The sequence below is a fragment of the Erpetoichthys calabaricus genome, chromosome 13, assembly GCF_900747795.2.
Source record: "Erpetoichthys calabaricus chromosome 13, fErpCal1.3, whole genome shotgun sequence".
NCBI lineage: Eukaryota > Metazoa > Chordata > Cladistia > Polypteriformes > Polypteridae > Erpetoichthys > Erpetoichthys calabaricus.
In genome coordinates, this window is record NC_041406.2 from 38,688,506 (window position 1) to 38,707,729 (window position 19,224).

The window sequence follows — 19,224 nt, forward strand, 5'->3', positions numbered from 1 at the left end:
AGAGCCGTACAAGACAGTATTACTGTCACAGAAAATTAAAGACACACAATACACGGCGGCAGCCCACGAAGAACGGTCAGCTCAGCAAGTAAACATCAACAAAAGAAAGGCTGAAAGAAAGAAAAATACGACCAACAAAAAGAATGAGGTCAAAGTCCCTTGCCATTTAATATAGACTGTTCCTACTAACGTTTATGCACTACTGTTCTAGTGCCCGTTATTGTAACGGGCTAAATGACTAGTCATTAATATTCTCAGTTTCACTGAATGTTGTTATTATTGTCATTATGCTAAGTTTTCAATTTATTTTATTAATTTAACCGACATGTATATGTTACAGTAATAGTAGTTTAAAAAAATTGTATGTAGAATGTCACCATCATCAAAAGGCACGCGTTTAGCTGGTGGTGTAAATTGATAACTATAGAATTTCAACCATAGTTTTAGCAATAACTGAAGTGTTTGTTTCTTTCTTAATTTTCTTTAGAGAAACATTAAACGCAATAGATAAAGTCTACTAATACAGTACAGCCAGATTCATAGTTTTCTGAAATGGCACCCCTCAAGAGCATACTTTTATAAACAGATGCTGCTATAAATTGACATTCTCAAATTGTGAATTTGAGGTCCTAAATACTTTGCTGTCCCCAATCCTGTCTCCAAGTCTCAGTGTACAGGTTTGACTCCCTTCAAAGCAAAGGGGTTGGCAGGGTGCCATTTATAACTTCACCTAGGGCAGCAAAAATCCTAGAACCACCTCTGATTACAAGGCAGGTACTAAGCCTTCTTGGTAAATCTGGGAATATCGGGTTTGTGGTACTCCATGTTGGGATAAATTACAGTTTCTGTTGGAACTCTGAAATCCTAAAAAAAGGACATATCAGAACTAGTGCGAATCAAGAATAATCATGTCTGGCCCTATTCTGACCTTTAGCAGAGGTTCTGAGATCTTTAGCAGACTTCTGGTTCTTAACTCCTGGCTGGCATCATGACGTGAGGTCCAAAATACCGCTTTTGTGCAAAACTGTGATTTGTTCTGAGAAAAACACCAAATCTTCCACAAAGACAGTATGAATTTATGCAAAACTGGTTCATGCATGCTACAAGAAAATCTTAGCCATGTTTTAAATGACTCTTGACTAGCAAGCAAGGTTATGAATGTAAACGATTGTACTAAAATCTGTTATGCTCCCTTTGTAGCACACAATAATGTGAATTGTACATTATTTCCTCGTGTTATTATAGAAACCGGAGGAGAGCCAAAGCTAGATATGTTGATTTTTCTAACCTCATTTTTCTTAATCTTGCCTCTGTTGAAAGTAATACAAATGTTAACATGTCTCTAACGAATATATGGTCAGTGTCAAATAAGAGTTTTACTTTAAACAATTTTACTCTGTCACATGGGCTTGATTTTCTACTTCTTGCAGAAACTTGCAGAGGCTGGTGATTGCAGCTGAGTGATTGAAATTTTCCCCATTGATTTATCTGTATTTTAATATCCCTGGAGCCTCTGTATTGGGTGGAGGGGTTGCTGTAGTATTTAAAACTTCATACAGATGTGATATTATCAAGTTTGAAGATGTCAGATCTTTCAAGGCACTATTATTTCAGATATCTTGTAATTTATTGTCATCTTAATTCTAAACCATCATCTTTTTTTCTGAATATGCTATAAGATTTTTTGTTAAGATATGATAGAATTATCATTGCCAGGGATTTTAACTTCCATATAAATGTGACCTCTGATCCTGTAGCGGTAGAATTTTTAAACGTTACTCAGTCTTTCAGCTTAGTATAGCATGTAACTGGTCCCACTCACATTCGGGGTCATAGACTAGATGTGGTTTTTACACTTGGTGTATCTCCTTGTAATGCTACTTTAATGGACTTTGTGGTGTCTGATGGTAAATGTATAAATTTTAATGTTTGTGTACAGTATATTCCTATCTCAGGTAAACAGGGCTGTCTGACCCGTTTGTTTAATAATGATACTGCTCGGAAATTCTTCTCAAAATTTCAAGATCATGCTTCAATTCTACTTAATCTAAATTTTCTAAATAATTTTAGTAATATACTGTATGTCAGTCCACTCTGGATTCTGTTTCCCCAGTACAGTTTAGAGCTAGGCGAAAAGTTACTTTTTGATGAAGTATGGGCTTTAAAGAAAAAATGTAGGAAAGCTGAAAGAGCATGTAAAGCTTCCCAGCTAAAAGTGCACTTGGAACAATTGAAAGAACGGATGCTGTTATGCTATGAAACAATTGAAAGAACTGTTGCTGAAATGCTATAAAGCAGCTAGAACATCTTATTTTTCTGATCTCATTGATGTGAACCATCATAATCCTAGCTTCCTGTTTAAAACTTGTCAACCCAGCATCAACGAAGGCTGACAGTGCTATGTTTACCTATGATGATTTTTTTTATCCTTGTTTACTGGTAAAACTGGCACACTAAAGGCCTCCATCTCTCATCCTGTCTCCTGTTTTAACATGCCAGGTTTAAATCGTTTAGCTTCATTTAAGCCCATTTTAGAACCAGAGCTATTTGACTTGATATCTCAAATGAAGTCTTCCTCCTGTTCATTTGATTCTTACAACAAAATTTCTCAAGGAAGTCATCAGATCTATTGGGCTGACCATTTTGGCTATTGTTAACAGTTCCCTATTAAGTGGCTGTGTGCCATATCATTTTAAAACTACAATTGTCTATCCTCCACTTAAAAAGATTAATCTAGACCAGTCTAATTTAAATAATTATAGGCCTATCGCAAAGCTATCTTTTGTGTCTAAGGTGCTGAAAAGGTCACATCCAGTCAACTTTTAGTGGTCATAAAAAAAAATGTCAGTTTTTTTCAACTCTACGTTAAACATTGGGTTTCGTGTCAAAAAACTGATGCAGTCTTGTTTTTATCATTTAAGGATTATTGCTAAAGTCAGACCTATAGTAGGTTTCGAGGACACTAAGAAATTAATTGATGCTTTTATTACTTCATGGCTGGATTATGGTAACTTTATGCTCTCAACTCTGCTCATATCACCCCTATTTTAGCCTCATTACATTGGCTGCCAGAGCCTTCTTTGTTATTGCAGAGCATCTAATTCTACAATTACATTTAAAACACGTTCTTAGATCTTTCTAGTATGTATTTTATATATTTATTTGTGTATTCCTTTTTTATCTAGTTTTTATATGAAATATTGTAAAAAATATATATATATATTTTACTTTTATTATTCTTTTTTATGACTTTTTGTTTTGTCACTGTAAAGCTTGAAAAGTGTCTTATTCAAATGTGTATTACTACTAAATACCTTTGTTTTCAACAATGATTTTGTTGTTCTAAGAGTAAAATTATTCATTCCTCTTTTGTTCTGCTAACCTGGCTGTTTTTATTTGCATTCTGCTGCTAGAGGCATCGCTGGAAGAAGCAATGGTTCAAAACCTTTCAGCTTTACATAATGATTCCCATCTGTGTGGATTTTGCAGTTCCCTCTGTGTCCACACAAGTTTACTGCTCATTTTCTTGCACAGTCCTTAGATATGCTTGTTAATTTAATTGGTGACTCTGTCCTGTAATGTTGGTGTCCCGTCCATGACACTGAAATAGAAAAATCAGAATCAGAAAATTAATGGATGAAATAGATGGTAGGGCAGCCTTGAAACATAATTATATTAAACTGCTTTTCAGTAGTAAATTATCCCTAATCCTGTTTGAAATAAGATAATCAGTGTGATCTTCTTCTAAAGATTTGCATTCAATATAGTTCTTTCATTAAGCATGAGTATAACATTTTAGTACTCTGTTTCTTAACACTTGAACTTGGTGTTGTTATAGTATGTTATTGATTGTTTGGAAGTTTACATATGTGTCAGGCATTTTTATAATGTGTTCAGACCTTCTTTCATGTTCAGAAAAGATAAAAATTTATATACCGTTACAATGAAAGAGTGATGTGTATCAGCTGAGTTAGTCTTCTTGCACTGGAGGACTGTCATAATACATTAAAGAACAGGTGATATCTTAATGTGGTCCTCAGTGTATATTCCATCTTATTAACTTATTAAACCCAACAATCTATTTTTTACCGCAAATTTTGCAAGTTTAATTAGTCCATTATTACTCAAGAAATATTTCCTAAAACCATACACATTAAGATAATCTGGCATAATGATCAACACTATATTTTGATTATCATATTCCAGCTTTGTATTGTACATGCAGTGTATTTTTGGCTGATTTTTGCTGTCTGGTAGTGTTTCCACCTTTTTTTCTATTTTATAAATAGGTTTATGCTGCATTTTTAAAAAATATAGGCAATATGCACATCAAATGATGTGTACCTTTTTCTTATTCTTTATGTGACCAAAGGCCCATGGTTTTATGTTTTTATAGACCACAAGCAAAGAGTTATGAATAATTTTTTAGTGGATATCACAATTTGACAATGTAAAATAGAACAAATAAAACAAAGCAAGATAAACTGCCAGCATACAAGTAATGATGCAGATTTTAAAGACTTGACATAAAGAACATTGAACATCATCATTTAAGAGCAAGCTCATTTTAAAAGTACTATAATAGGTTGCTTTTACAATCAAAAAACAGCATCTTTAGACTTTTTATTTTGAAAACTTGTATAAATTTTGTATCAGTGCAAAAAATGTACCAATCAAAGGAATAACTATGTACAGTAATATTCAGTGTTAGCATAGGTGATGATATTTTGTGGTTATTCTTTGTTATGCTTGACAGTATATTCTACATTTAATACATCTTTAGCATTTTTAAGCTCTATTAAAAGTTAAAAAAAATCTTTCTAGTTTTTTTATTTTTCATCAAAAGTTGTCTTTTGCTATATCTTACACAGTATATCTTAAAAGATGTTGTTTTAGATAACTGTTGTATTTTTAATCATTTACTGTATAAACATGTCATGCTCCATTTAGAAAATAGTTGCCAAGCAGTGGCAGATTGTATAGAAACACAGGATCATTGTTAAAAAGACAACTTGCATTTTTATTTGTTTTAAAGTCACTTGTAGAAATTCATTGTATTTATATTTATTTTAGCAAGCATTTCAAAAGTTCTAAAATTTCCTTTCACTCTAGCAATATTCTTTGATTTCATTAAAATTTAGGAAAGGCAGTGAATCGATTTTATACTTTCTTCCAAATACCCTGTGGAAAAGCATTTAGGCAATGTAGTGATGTTTCAATGAGGTGAAGCTGTAAGTTTAGCTTATTTTCAAAAACTATCCAAAAGCTACAAGTTTGAATTCTTGCTTCCATCAGCCCTCTTTGTTCCAAACACTGAACATAAAAATGCTTACGCACAACATAGAGAATAGAAATAAATACTGAACATAAACAGAAATGTATTGTGCAATAATGGTCAATCGGTAGACTAACAGATAGTAGGTAATCATTTTCAAAGTCTATAGCTTTCCAGCCAAATTACTCAAGATCCACAATTCAAAAGGCTGGCCATTCAGTATTTTCTGAGCAGTCTGACACTAGCTCAATCGTTTTATTTTGCAGGCAGCCTGTGGCATAGTGGTTAAGATTTTGTACTTCAGACCTTAAAGCAGTGTGACCATGAGCAAGTCACTTCACATGCCTGTGCTCCACTTGTAAAAAATAAAAAAAAATCAAAAGAAATGTAACCATTTGTGTCTCAAATTTTGTAAGTTATTGGATAAAAGTGACAGCCAAATTTGTAAATATTACTACTGCTACTGACAATAATAGTTTGGATTTCAAAACAGTCTCCACTGTTGTCAGCTGTGTGTCTTTCTAAGGTCCACAGGTTTGTCCCAGTGCATGATGGTAGTCAAGTCTATATAATGGTAGTGGTCAAACTTGCCTTATCTGAGGGAGTCCCAGCTTGTTTCAACTGATTTTTTTTCTTCTTATACTTCTTATAACATTATATATAAAATCATCCTGCTACTTGTACCAAAATCAATCATCATTACGTATAATTACTGCAGTTACACATACCAAGTCAGAACCTGCAGCACAGTCATTTAAAATCTAAAATTACCAAGTGGTCTCCCTGGATTCAGTATCCAAGAATTCAGAATGCATTTTGCTGCCAGTATGACTACTAATCTTTTCATAAATAGTAGAAATGATTATTTCATTAGAGTAATGAAAACATTATTATGTGTAAAATATGTTCTATTTAGACTACTATGTAATAGTGCTGTTTGTTTTTAACATTTTTTATCATTTTTATTTAACTTGAAAAATGACTAATGCAGTTTAATAGTAAAAATTGATAGTTAAGGCAATAAAGTGATCATGCTACAGTATATTCCTGCCTGTAAACGTGTTTGTTAGTTTAGAAACGGAATTTAATTAATTGCCCATAGAATCATTCCTCAACCCTGTCTTCCCAGGCGCATGATGTACTATATATATATCGAGGTTCATGATAGTTTGTTAAAGCATACTGACTGCCTTGTGTAGACTTTTTTTTTACATAATGTAAGGTGAACACAGTACAGTATTTCATGGTAGAGCAGTAGCTTAATACTCTGCCTCTGCTGCTTCTTGAATCTGTTAAATTCCCAGCCTAGTCACTGTCTGTGTATTGCTTGTATATTTCCTCTGTGTGTGATGTTTTTTTTATTATGGTACATTTACATTTATATTTGTTTGATTGTTTGATCTTCACGGAGTCAATGGAGGCTCTGATCGGGGCATTGAGAGACTGAGCGAGGAGTCTGAGTGTTTGGGCTTGCGAGTGTCTTGGATAAAAACCAAGATCCAGGCCTTTAATGACCTCTTGGGCACAGCCATCAGCAGTGTGTCCATCTGTGGAGAGAGTGTTGACCTTGTTGAGAGGTTTACTTACCTTGGCAGTGACATTCATGTCTCTGGTGACTCATGCTATGAAGTCAGTAGACGGATTGGGAGAGCATGGGGGGGTCATGAGGTCGCTGGAAAGGGGTGTGTGGCACTCCCGATATCTATAGAAAAGGATAAAGGTCCAGTGACCTGAGACGAAGACTGGACTCCTTTGGTACGGTGTCTCTCCAGAAAATCCTTGGGTACCGTTGGTTTGACTGTGTGTGGAATGAGCGATTGCTCATAGAGTCCCGAATGAGGCACATTACCTGCATTGTGAGGGAGCGTCAGTTACGGTACTATGGCCATGTGGCGCGTTTCCCCGAGGGTGATCCAGCACGTAAGATCCTCATTGTTGGGGACCTGAGTGGCTGGACCAGACCAAGGAGTCACCCACGTAGCACCTGGCTGCGGCAGATAGAGGGTCATTCCGGAGGGTGGGACTGGACCGCGTGTCTGCCTGGGGCATTGCAAACTGGGATCCCGAGTTGTTTCATACCAGTACATGCTCCCCAACTTGACTTGACTTGTTTCACAAATGCTTTTATCCAAAGCCACTTACAAAATAGGTAAACATAATCCTTTAACATCAGTCTAAGATGTTGCTTGGAAACAAGTGTTGCAGGACAAGGTTACAAAATCGATCATCTCAAGTGAAGCACTCCAAACAAAAAGCAAGTGAGTTACAATTCCTAGATCACAGAATCCTACTAAAGTCAATATCAGTTAAACAGAAATTCACCCAACAAGAGAGTCTGCAAGCGCTTCTTTAACACGTTCAGAGTCCGAGTTTTCAGTAGAGGCGGGCAGCTCATTCCACCGGCTAGGAGCTAAACATGCGATTGAGGCCACACAGAAGTGGCATCAGTAGACACCATTCGTCAGTAGACCTGAGTGGACAAGAAGGAGCATAGGAACTCATAAATGTCTCCATATATATACAGTAGGTGCTGACAAATTGACTGCTCTGTCAGAAAGCAGCGAGGATTTGAGTATAATATGTGCTGCTACAGGGAGCCAATGTAGTGATCAAAAGAGGAATGACATGCCTGAAATTGTTGAAAACCAGACATGCTGCTGCATTTTTTAAGCATTTTATTGAGTTTATTGAAAACAAATAACATTTCATACAAGCAAGTCAAATTTTACAAAACTAAGTTCACATCAAATCAACCCCCACCCATGAACCCATGAGAAAGACAGCTAGGCCAGCAGAGTAAAACTTTTAACAGTAGGAAAAATAAGTCAATAAATACATATATAAATAAAAATAATTAAAATAAATAAGGGAAGAGAATCTACTTTCTCAATTTAAGTGCTTTTTTAAAATGTTATTGATTAGATCCTGCCAGGTTTTAAAAAAGTTTTGCACAGATCCCCCATGTGAGAATTAGATTTTTTTCCAATTTCAAATAGTATATAACATCAGTTAGTGGGATAGGATTCTTCCACTTCAGCAAGATAGGTATACATGCTAGTAGTGAAGTAAAGGCAATTACAGTTTGTTTGTCCTTCTCCACTTTAAGCCCATCTGGGAGTACATGAAACTCAGCCGTTAATGGGTTAGGAGGGATTGTGACGCCAAGGCTTTCTGAAAAGCACTGAAAGATTTTTGTCCAAAATGATGTTAATTTAGGGCACGCGCAAAACATGTGGCCAAATGAAGAAGGAGCTTAATTGCAACATTTGTAAGTTGGATCTTGCCCTGGAAACATTTTGGACAAATTTAAATGAGACGGATGTGCTCAATAGATGATTTTAAGTTGAATAATTGTATGGTTTGCGCATATGGAGCTCAAATGAATTCTGTGCATCACTGCCTTCCACTCCTTTTCTGAAATGTTAAGTGAGAGATCCTTTTCCCAATATACTCTGGGATCTTTGAAAGGAAGGGACTTTAAAATGTTTTTGTATATTACAGAATTGTTGTCTGAGCCCTCAAGACCGATCAATATTTTTTCCGAAATAGAAATAGGTGTGAGGTGAGGAAAATTGGGCAGGTTTTGTTTAGCAAAGTTTCTGATTTGGAGGTAGTGAAAGAAATGTGTTGCTGAAAAGCTACATTTGAATTGTAATTGTTTGTAGGATGCAAAGACGTTGTCTATGTACAGATCTCTTAAGTGATTTAATCCCAAATGTTTTCCAAACATTAAAAACTATGTACAGTATGTTTGAGATGATGGAAAAAGGGGGTTCTCCTGCAGAGGTGCCACAGATAAAGGCTTCTCTATCTTAAAATACTTCCTACATTGGTTCCATATTCTGAGTGAATGCACAATTGGGTTGTTAGTATATTGGTGATAACTTGTACTTATTGGGGTACAAAGTAAGGAATATAAAGAAGCGCTGTAGGATTTTATTTTTTTTGTGGACCAAACCTGTGTATGTTCATCTATTTGTGTCAATGTCCAGGTTTTTATAGTTTGTATATTTGCCGCCCAGTAATAAAATTGAAAGTTAGGTAGAGCCATGCCACCTTCTGCCTTAGGTCTTTGTAGGGTCACCCTTTGGATACATGGGTGTTTTGAATTCCAAATAAATGAGGTTATGGTTGAATATAATTTTTTTAAAAATCATTTATTGATGTATATTGAAATGCTTTGAAATAGAAAAAGAAGCTTAGGAAGGATATTCATCTTAACAGTGTTAATTCTTCCAGCTAAAATGAGATGAAGGGTAGACCATCTATGCAAGTCTTGCTTAAGTTTTTCCATCAAGACAAAATTTTGTTGATAAAGAGCTTTATGTTTACTTGTGATGTTTACCCCTTGGTATTTAAACTGATCTGTGATGATAAAAGGAAAGGTGTCCAATCTAATATTGTGTGCTCGAGGGTTCACTGGAAAGAGCACACTTCTAATCAAATTAATTCTGAGACCAGAAATCTTTTGAAATTCTTTTAGTGCTGTCATGACTGCAGGCACAGTATTTTGTGGATCTTATATATACTGTATTATATCATCTGCATATAGTGAAATTTTCTGTTCAAGTCCTTCTCTGATAATCCCCTTTATCTCATAAGCACTTCAAAAGTAAACTTCCAGTGGCTCAATGGCGATTGCAAAAAGCAGTGGTGACAAGGGGCATCCTTGTCTACTACTACGTTCTAGTTTAAAGTAGTCTGAATTTGTGTTTTTAATACATACTGAAGCTTCTGAACTGGTAAACAGTAGTTTGATCCATGCACATATGTTCAGGCCAAACCCAAATTTCTCCAGTGTAGTAAATACATACTTCAATTCAGCCATATCAAATGCTTTTTCTGCATCCAACGATGATAATATCTCTGGGGTGTTAGACTTTGTAGGTGAATATATTACATTAAACAGGCGTCGCAGATTGAAAGCCTTTTGGCCAGTTTGGTCTTGTGATATTACTGAAGGAAACACTTTCTCAATCCTTCTAGCTATGACTTTGGAGAGAATCTTAACATCATTATTCAGAAGTAAAATTGGTCTGTATGATGCACATTGTAATAAGTCCTTATTTTGCTTAGGAATGATGGCAATTAATGCTTGGTGAAAAGTTTGAGGTAGAATTTTATTGTATCTAGCTTCTGTAAATGTTGCTAATAAAAGGGGAGCTAACCTAATTGAGAATTTTTTATAAAATTCAGCAGGGTAGCCATCAGGGCCTGCTGCTATAATCAGTTCTTGAGTAACCATGATGCACTGGTGAGTAGAAGGAAAATGCTCTTAAATTTGGGTTTAGAAATCTCCAGGGGTTTGATAAGTTGTGATCAGTTACAAAATGTGTAATTGTTTTTGCAGTGTTAGATGTCATCACCCCTGTGGCATGAGACCTAGCCAGGTCTGGATTTAAAACACAATTAAAGTCACCAGCCATTATAATTTTGTGAGTGTTCACATTAGGAATGGATGCAAATTAATTGTGGCTTGTGAGCTGGAATGTTGCTGCTGCATTTTGAATCATCTGCAGTGACTTGGTGACACCTGCCAGTGCTCCGTCCAGCAGGCAGTTGCAGTAGTCGAAATGTGAAAAGAACAAAGCTATGGTCAGTGAAGGATTGATGGCTAGTAGTCTTCCACAACTGCCATGTCTGAAATGGCCGTGCATGGCTGAGTGTAGATGTGTTTATGAGTGTGTTTTGCAATGGACTTGGCACTTTTTTCAAGGTTGGGCTCTGCTTTGTGTGGGCTACTGCTAGACTCAGTCATGGCAGCATGAGTTTCTGGGCAGAGTGATTTGAACAAATGCAGCATATGACCTCAGAATGATTCTGATATAAAAGAACACAGTATGCTCAACACAGTGTCCAAACTTTAACCATTTAAAGCAACAAGTTTGTTAAAGACTAGCACTCAACTCTAAGGCAAGAAAATCTGGTTTTAAAAGTTTCCTTTTATAATTTTCATTCTGGTTCAGGCCTAATAATGTCAAGAAAAACAAATTATATGTACTGAGCCTGCAAACATCTCCACTTATTCCCTGTGTCTAACAAAATATTTTTGTTGCATGCTCCACCAAAGCCAGTTAGCCAGCAGTCTATGGTAATTGTAAATTATCTTATTTTATTTAGTATGTTCTTTATTTTTTCCCAATTCATTTCTGATAAGTTAACATAATCTTTAAGGGCAGTTTGTATAAAATCTATTTTTTTTTCAGTTAATTTTTAATATGTTGTCTATCAGTCTTAACTTTATTTTGTGTCTGGCGTTGAGGCATTTGTATTTTTCCAAGCTGAGTAGCTTTTGTATTTCAAAATTCTTTCTTTCTGTTCTGCATGAATTCCTTTTTATTATCATGATACCTTGTTATTACAGTTAGAGTGACTTTAAAGCCAGGATTGGCTGGACATCTGGTCATTATGGAATGGTAAAGGTTACAATAAATATTACATGTTCATTCCCCTGTAAAATGTCTGAAATTGTGAAGCAAACATGGTGAAAATAAATCATAATTCCTCATCACATGAGAATTATTAGCAATGTGCTGCTTTGGTAAAGTGCACAGAGAATTTTAATGCCCCATATCTTGCTTTGCAGATCCCAAAAAATGTGAAATTACATTAACTCATATCTGCAGGGAAATTATTATCAATGTGCCTGTTTAAATTAGTACTTTTCATGGTTAAAGTGGATTATATTATCCAGGGACCTGGACTTAAATAAAAAAAAAATACTTATCTTGTTTCTTCAAATTATGAAGTGTGCATGTAAATTGTAAGTTATTCAGTCATTTTTAATTATTATTTTGAATTATAACAGTTACTGCAAAATGTACAATTTTTAGAAACTCTGCATTGTTTTACAATATCAGAAATTATTTGGTAATTCCAGTACAAAACACCGATTATTCTTTGGGCAGCAAAATGTCAAATCATATTACCGAGTCAGTGCTGAAGAGGCTAAGAACATAACCTTCTAACAGAACCTCAAATAAGAGTCACTCAGCCAAGCGTATATAGTGCCAATGTGCAGACTATCTTAGTGAGAAATTGGTCAGTTCACAAGTAACAAGCCTAAAAATCCACATCTGTCAACATTGTGCTACATATTTTTTAAATAATTGTTAGCCAAGTGCTGTCTTCAAGATACCATTAGTTAATTATTTACTTAGGAGTTGTTATTTGCTATTTTTACTGATTATGGTCATTCTTATAAAGCCTATTTTGTTTCACCACCCCCACCTATGTTATATTTATTATATTGATCTCAGTGTATCTCGATTTCTGTATTCTTGATTGTTCTTCAGAATTTTAATAATTAGCTATAGTGATGTTGCTTACTTTTGAAAACAGTTTGTGCTTTATGTCTACTGTATATATAAGAAAGCCTGACATATTCAAGTATTACTCCTTCATTTGTCAAACAGATTTGTTATTAATGTTAAAGTATCTACTTGCTATCCATTAATTTCTTTGTTAGATTCTGGTTTCCTGCCACAGTCCAAAGACATGCAGTTTAGGTGGGTTAGCAATGTTGAGTTGGCCCTAGTGTGTGTATGTGTGTTCACACAGAAATGGGTTGGCACCAGTCCACAGATCATTCAAACCTTTCATCCTGCGTCTGCTGGGATAGGGATAGGTTCCAGTCTGTCCGCAATCCTGCTCAGGTTAATAATAATAATTAATAATTATTTTATTTAAAGGCACTTTTTAAGATACTCTAGATCTCAAAAAAAATAAAAACAACAAGCACAACAACACCAATAAAATTAATGATGATAAAACAAGTCATGAGCTCCCCAGTATTCTGTATGTACTGAGAAATAGTATGCCATCCTAAAGAGATGAGTTTTAACAGCAGGACTGGGCATGCAACACACCCCTCAAACATAATATAGTTTAAAAAATTCTGCATTGAGGAGTGAAAAAATTTTCTTTCATTTGACGTCAAGAGTCTGCTAGACAGTTATAGGAAATAAGTGGGCAATACCAACTGTTAGAGCCACCAGTTTACTTAAAGTAATTTTTCCACAAAATGAAATGGCATATCTGCTTACTTTTGATCAAAAAAATTATTACCAAATTAAATTTTCATTGTGTTTTTTTTCTTTTCAATTACAGCACCTTTATCAATATAGATACTGTTTAAATGGGAAAACTTGGGGGTTGGTGGCAGGACTGACACTCCAGCCACCATTAAAAAAACCAAAAAACCTCACACTGTTTCAGCTTAGTGCTGAGGTGCTGCACTCGGGTCCCAATCCAAGTGGTTTGTCATGTGCTATCAGCACATTCTCCCAACTAACCAACCAAGCCAAACATTTGTCTGAGGCAGTTAGGTGACACCCGTGTAACATACTAGAGACCTTACTTTCCACAGCCTGCATCTTTCAAAATAATAAACTCCAAAAGTTTAATTTCCTATCAGACTATACCCAAAAGAATGACGGAAGGCAAACATATAGTTTTGAAAATTACTGTAAGATGCATTCAGTCCACAGGTGAAAACAGAAAATTTAGCCAAGAACAGAAAACAAATTAGAAAACTGAACAAAATGGTTTTTAAATGATTCTTAATTATTTAAAACTTTATTTTTATCAGTGCCTTTCAAAGGTACTTTGGATGTATAAAAATTAAGAAATTGATGTTGGGAAGGAAATAATTGTGCCAGAGGGGGAACAATGTTTGCATAAAGCACAAATTTTAAATTAGAAATGTTTAGAAGTCACAATATGTTCTAATAATTTAAGATAAGAAGAAAGCAAATTGTCACTAGATTTGGTATGGACTTTATTAAAGTTCACTACTCAGGACTTCGGGCAGAATTCTTTTCAGGAAACCACTTTCTTTTTCTTTGAATTTTTGTTTGGAAAATAAAATCCATTTATTAATTTCATTGCTAAAGTCAGTTGGGCACGATCAAGGAAGAAAAATTAAAAGACTGACATATATACCAGCACTCTGTCAAACTGAGGTCAATTTAGAGTTAGCTAATAACCTATTACCTATAGGTTTAGTACAGTGGAACCTCGGTTCACGAATGTCTCGGTACACATACAAATTGGGTTACGACCAAAAAGTTTGCCAAACTTTAGCCTCGGTTCACGACCACACACTCGGTATACAAACAAGCCAGCTTCCTTTTCGGTTTGTACATGTTCAGTCTCTCCCTGTGCATTTCCTGTGCAGCGAGCAAGAGAGAGAGAGCAAGAGAGCACCACACACACACACACACACACACAGAGGCAGCCTGAGAGAGAGGGGGCTGGACGCGTAAGGTAAGGAAGGCAGTTAAAGAATGCACTGGGCTTGATTTTGTTTTCACTTCTGTTTGGTTCGTAGCATGCATTGTTGCAATGTTACTTTTCTTGGTGGTTTATTAAATTATGGATTTTTTCAAATGTTCATTTTTTTCCCTGTGCTTAAAACTCATTAAAAAAAAAAAGTGTTTTTAGCCAGCGGTTGGTAGCGCTATAGAGCCAACTATTGCAGTGTTAATTTTCTCTGTTGTTCAAGGTTTTCTCAGTGTTATTCAATGTTTTTACATTTAGTTTACTATTATGCTGTGCATTATATTGTTTAATTAACTACATTTGTGCTTAAAAACTTAAAAAATATATATATTTACATACAGTTCGTATGGTCTGGAACGGATTAATTGTATTTACATAAAATCCTATGGGGGAAATTGCTTCGGTTTACGACCAGAGTTTTGAGGTTCCACTGTATCTTCTTCTTCTTTCGGCTACTCCCGTTAGGGTTTGCCACAGCGGATCATATTGTCCGCATATTGATTTGGCAAAATTTTACACCGGATGCCCTTCCTGATGTAACCCTCCCCATTTACTAAAATAAACTTCCCAGATAAAATTTACACGTAGTTAAGGACAAGGTTCAAAATCCACAGTTATCAACTATGTGAAGAATTGAAACAAAGTGCCTGAAACTGGGGCTGCAACACAAACCATCATGCCATCCAAATATTAAAGTAAAACACATTTTTTTAAATAAAAGAACCTTTACCTATTGTTTTTAATATATTTTCCTCTAGTTACCTATCGGATATCAGTACTGCTAACTAGTTGCTAATGGCCCAATGCTTAATGAAAGACCCTGATGCTTACCTTCAGAGGTTCTTCCAAGCCTCCAGCTATTACAGGTAGCCCATATAATCCTGTTCAGCAAACAAGGTCATCAGTAACTCGCCACAGTGTGGTTTCTAGTTTTTGTTATATTGTTCTTTGTAAATTTTTTGTGGTGCTCAGCTGTTTTGAAGTGGACCTGGAAAAGTATAATGCAAGAAGAGCACCATATATAGTATTTGGAAAACAAAAAATTTTGAATAAAAGAGATAAAAACAAATATGAAAAGAGATGAAAAAATTGTGTTTGGAATAACTTATTACAGTAATAAAGTGGTCCTGAAGTAATAAAACTGAAATAGAAATTCTAAAAATGTATAAAATCTGTGAATACATAAAGAAGAATGGTATCAGACATGTACTAGCTAAAGTGAGACAGTTACAAAATATTACCACTTATTTTGGAGAGGTTTTCAGTTATGACGATGTGGATCATAAGGGAGCAGATCAGAAAAGGGCTAAACTGAAATCTAGCCTAGCATATCAATTTAAATTGTAAATCAGAATAAGGAAAAGAGCGTTTGAAATATTTCATACAAGAAAGCCATGTTTTATATGCAGCCTTTCACAGTAAATGTCATTGCAAGTTAAGCAATCTTTCTACAGCTGGAGATGAGGCTGCATACTGCACTTAACTCTTTCAGGACAACAAAGTAAGTCCTTGATGGTGAATGACCTTGTGCTTTACAGTCTAGTAGTGGATTAGCAACAACTTACAATATGTTTAATGAATGTTATTGTGTCTAACTGAGCAAGTGCTAAATTGTATTCTTCTTTAGTGTGTGTGTGTGTGTTTGTATATATACACTATGTAATTTAATTTATGAGCTGTTTCATTCATTTATGTCTGTTTTTGTTGAAAAGCTATTTACGATATCCATTAAGGAAGCTACCTGCTAATGCTACATTTCCATGAGCCATACTCATGGAATTCATGCCATTTTATATATATTTTATGTTTGTTAGTATAAAAATGCATCCTATTCATTTTCATAATAACTGAGTTTCATGTAATTCTGCTGCCTTCCTTGAATTTGTTTTTTCATTGCTATTTTTTTCTGGTGTTTTTTTTTTTTTTTTTGCTTGTTTGTTTGTTTGTTTGTTTTATTTCTTACTTACTCCAATCAAAATAAACGCATTACGTGAAAGCCACATTAAGACCCCCGTTGAAGCACATTCTACTAGTAAAGTTTAATTGCTCAATGTTTTCCTTTTAAAATCAGAGTAGCAATTCTATCAACAATGAAAATTAACTAAATTTTATTAGCTAAATAAAAGGTTGAGGTTTTTACCCAGGACTTTGCATTTGTATATTTTTTTCTACAAGTGTATTTGCATTGTTAATTATCCAAATGACTGAACAAGTTTCTTCTTTGTGCAGTTCTAGATCCGGTGACGAGTAAGATTCACAAAATTTTCAATTAGTACAAGAAAAGAAAAAAAAATGATATTGTTAGTATCTCAAAGTTACTTTCTAACAGGAGTCACTGTATTACTTAGTTTTGTTCTAAATAGAGTGTCGCTAAAATAATTAGTATATTTGAGAGTTGGCATTCATTCTTGCCTATCGTTGTTTTCACTCCCTTTGAGTGAATGCTTTACTTTATCTGACATGTTGACACTAGAGTTTATTCTACTGTACTGCAAATGTTTAGGAGAAACCATTTGTTGCATTATCTCAAGTATGCTTATTAGATTGTCTTTTATCACTTAGTTGATTTTGGTAGCACATGAGCCACCTTCAATATACACTACTCAAAATAAAATGTGATAATTATTCTGGTTTACAAATTTTACATGTTTTCACTTTACAGATAAATTCTGGTACTGTCGTCTCTCACCAAATCACAAGGTCCTGCACTATGGAGACTTGGAGGAAAGCCCCCAGGGTGAAGTACCACACGAGACTTTGCAAGAAAAATGTGAGTAACAGTCAGCTGCTACACTATCAAAAACAATATGTGAATTAAATAATTCAGTTCGTGCAATTTTGATACTGTTTCCATTATTAAAAGTGATGAACTGTAGCCCTAAGCTATCATGATTTTGTATGCTTTTGTTTAATTAATACCATACTATTGAGGGTTTGGTGCTGTTGGCGTCATTAGCTCCTTGTATAAACCTTTACAAAAGAAAACTGGCTTGACTTTGTGATATCACTGTGTAAATGTAATGGCGCCTTTATCCCAGATGTTACTCCTCTCCCTTATTATTTTATGTAGCCACAGGTGTAGATTCCTGACTATTGTTTTCCATAGCTATGAAAGCATGGCAGGTTACCTTTCTTATGCATACTCAACATTAAATGAACAGGTAAGCCAATTTTACAGCACATCAGATTTAAGGCTTAAGACATGCAACTTTATCATTTTAATATTCCACCAAAATAGAGCATTTGTTACAAGCAAATTCTTGTAATTTTCTTAACCAAGTTCTTGAATTGATATTTTGTGAATAAAGATAGATACCAGAATACTAAAACTGAAATATTTTCAAAATCTCTTAGTTCATTATTTGCAGTGTACCTTTTATCATAAATATTATATTTAGTAATCTGTATAGGGCAAGATAATCAGAGTTATACTGTATGACAATTTAATCTGATATTAACCCTTATAGACATCATTTACATAAGGATTTAATGTTATGCTAGCTTTTAATATCAGTTTGTTGAGGCCTTAGGCAGTAAATCGATAAATTGAACGTTAGGAGTAGTAGGAGTTAGGAGTAGTATTGTCACATACAGTGAAACCCTTACTTGCATGTCTGACCAGTATTCACCACATACTGATAAAAAAGAATATTCAAATATAGAGCTTCATTTTATTAATTAGAAAATGTAAATCCGTTTACATACATTAATGTACTCTTTACTCATTATATTATGCTCCTATTACCTAAATCATCTGGAGAAAACTTGAGGAGAAACTCCAGTATCATTTTATATATGATGACATTAAAAAATTCAGAGGTTAAGTGATACTGTTGCAATAGACACATAAGGCAGTATGCTTGTTTTACAAGTCATTTATTTCCAAGACAATGTTTTCAGACAGAAAGGCTTATAGAAAACAGCAAGCACATTACCAGTATTTTTCAGAATACCGTGTTTCACTGTTGTCAAACGGAAAGTCAACAAGATTAACAAGACTTTAAGTGTATCTGATTTTTCATTATAATGTTTAGGATAAATCACAATGCCATCAGCCAGTTCATTTATAGTGTATGTGTGTGTATGCATGTGTGTATAATACATGGTGGTGCACAAAAAAGTACCCCAGAAATCGCTGAGTAACCGCAGATGTGACCGTCATGATGCAGCCTTCCGTTGTGATAATCGCCACATCAGCTTCTTTCCATATGATCTTCTGTGTTGACAATAACCTATGGAGTACCAAACGAAGGGTTACTGGATTTCTATGCATCACTCACAGGACTAGCATTATGCCAATTTTTCAGCACTCACAACACCATATTGTTTCAGAACTCTCACATGTCGAAATGTGCGTGGGGGCTTCCTGCAGTTTCACCAGACCACATTTGCTAATGCTAAAACTAAAGTTGGTCTCCTTGCCATAAAAGATATACTTTATTATATGCCACCCTGTGTAGATATAATTGCATTACACATCCTAAAATCATAAATCCAAATGCATTCAGTTAGAACTTTATTTAACTGATTTACAGTAGTTTTTACCAATAGTGGGGAACCTTGGTCCTATAGGGCCACATAAGCATATGGCACATTTTTATTTATTGGTTAATTAATATTTTGTCTGAAAATCTTTTCTCATTAAGTGTTACTGATTTTGGAGAGCC

The 19,224-nt window shown here is 34.8% G+C and overlaps 1 protein-coding gene across 5 annotated transcripts in view; it reads left to right on the plus strand.

Annotated features, from left to right (window-relative positions):
- Positions 1-19,224, plus strand: part of elmo1 (engulfment and cell motility 1 (ced-12 homolog, C. elegans)) — a 516,270-nt gene that overhangs the window by 469,776 nt on the left and 27,270 nt on the right. For all 5 annotated transcript variants that reach the window (XM_051935959.1, XM_028818136.2, XM_028818137.2 and 2 more), the window contains one exon: positions 17,220-17,327. In XM_051935959.1, the coding sequence (XP_051791919.1) occupies positions 17,220-17,327 (108 nt within the window). The remainder of the gene's footprint in view (positions 1-17,219; positions 17,328-19,224) is intronic.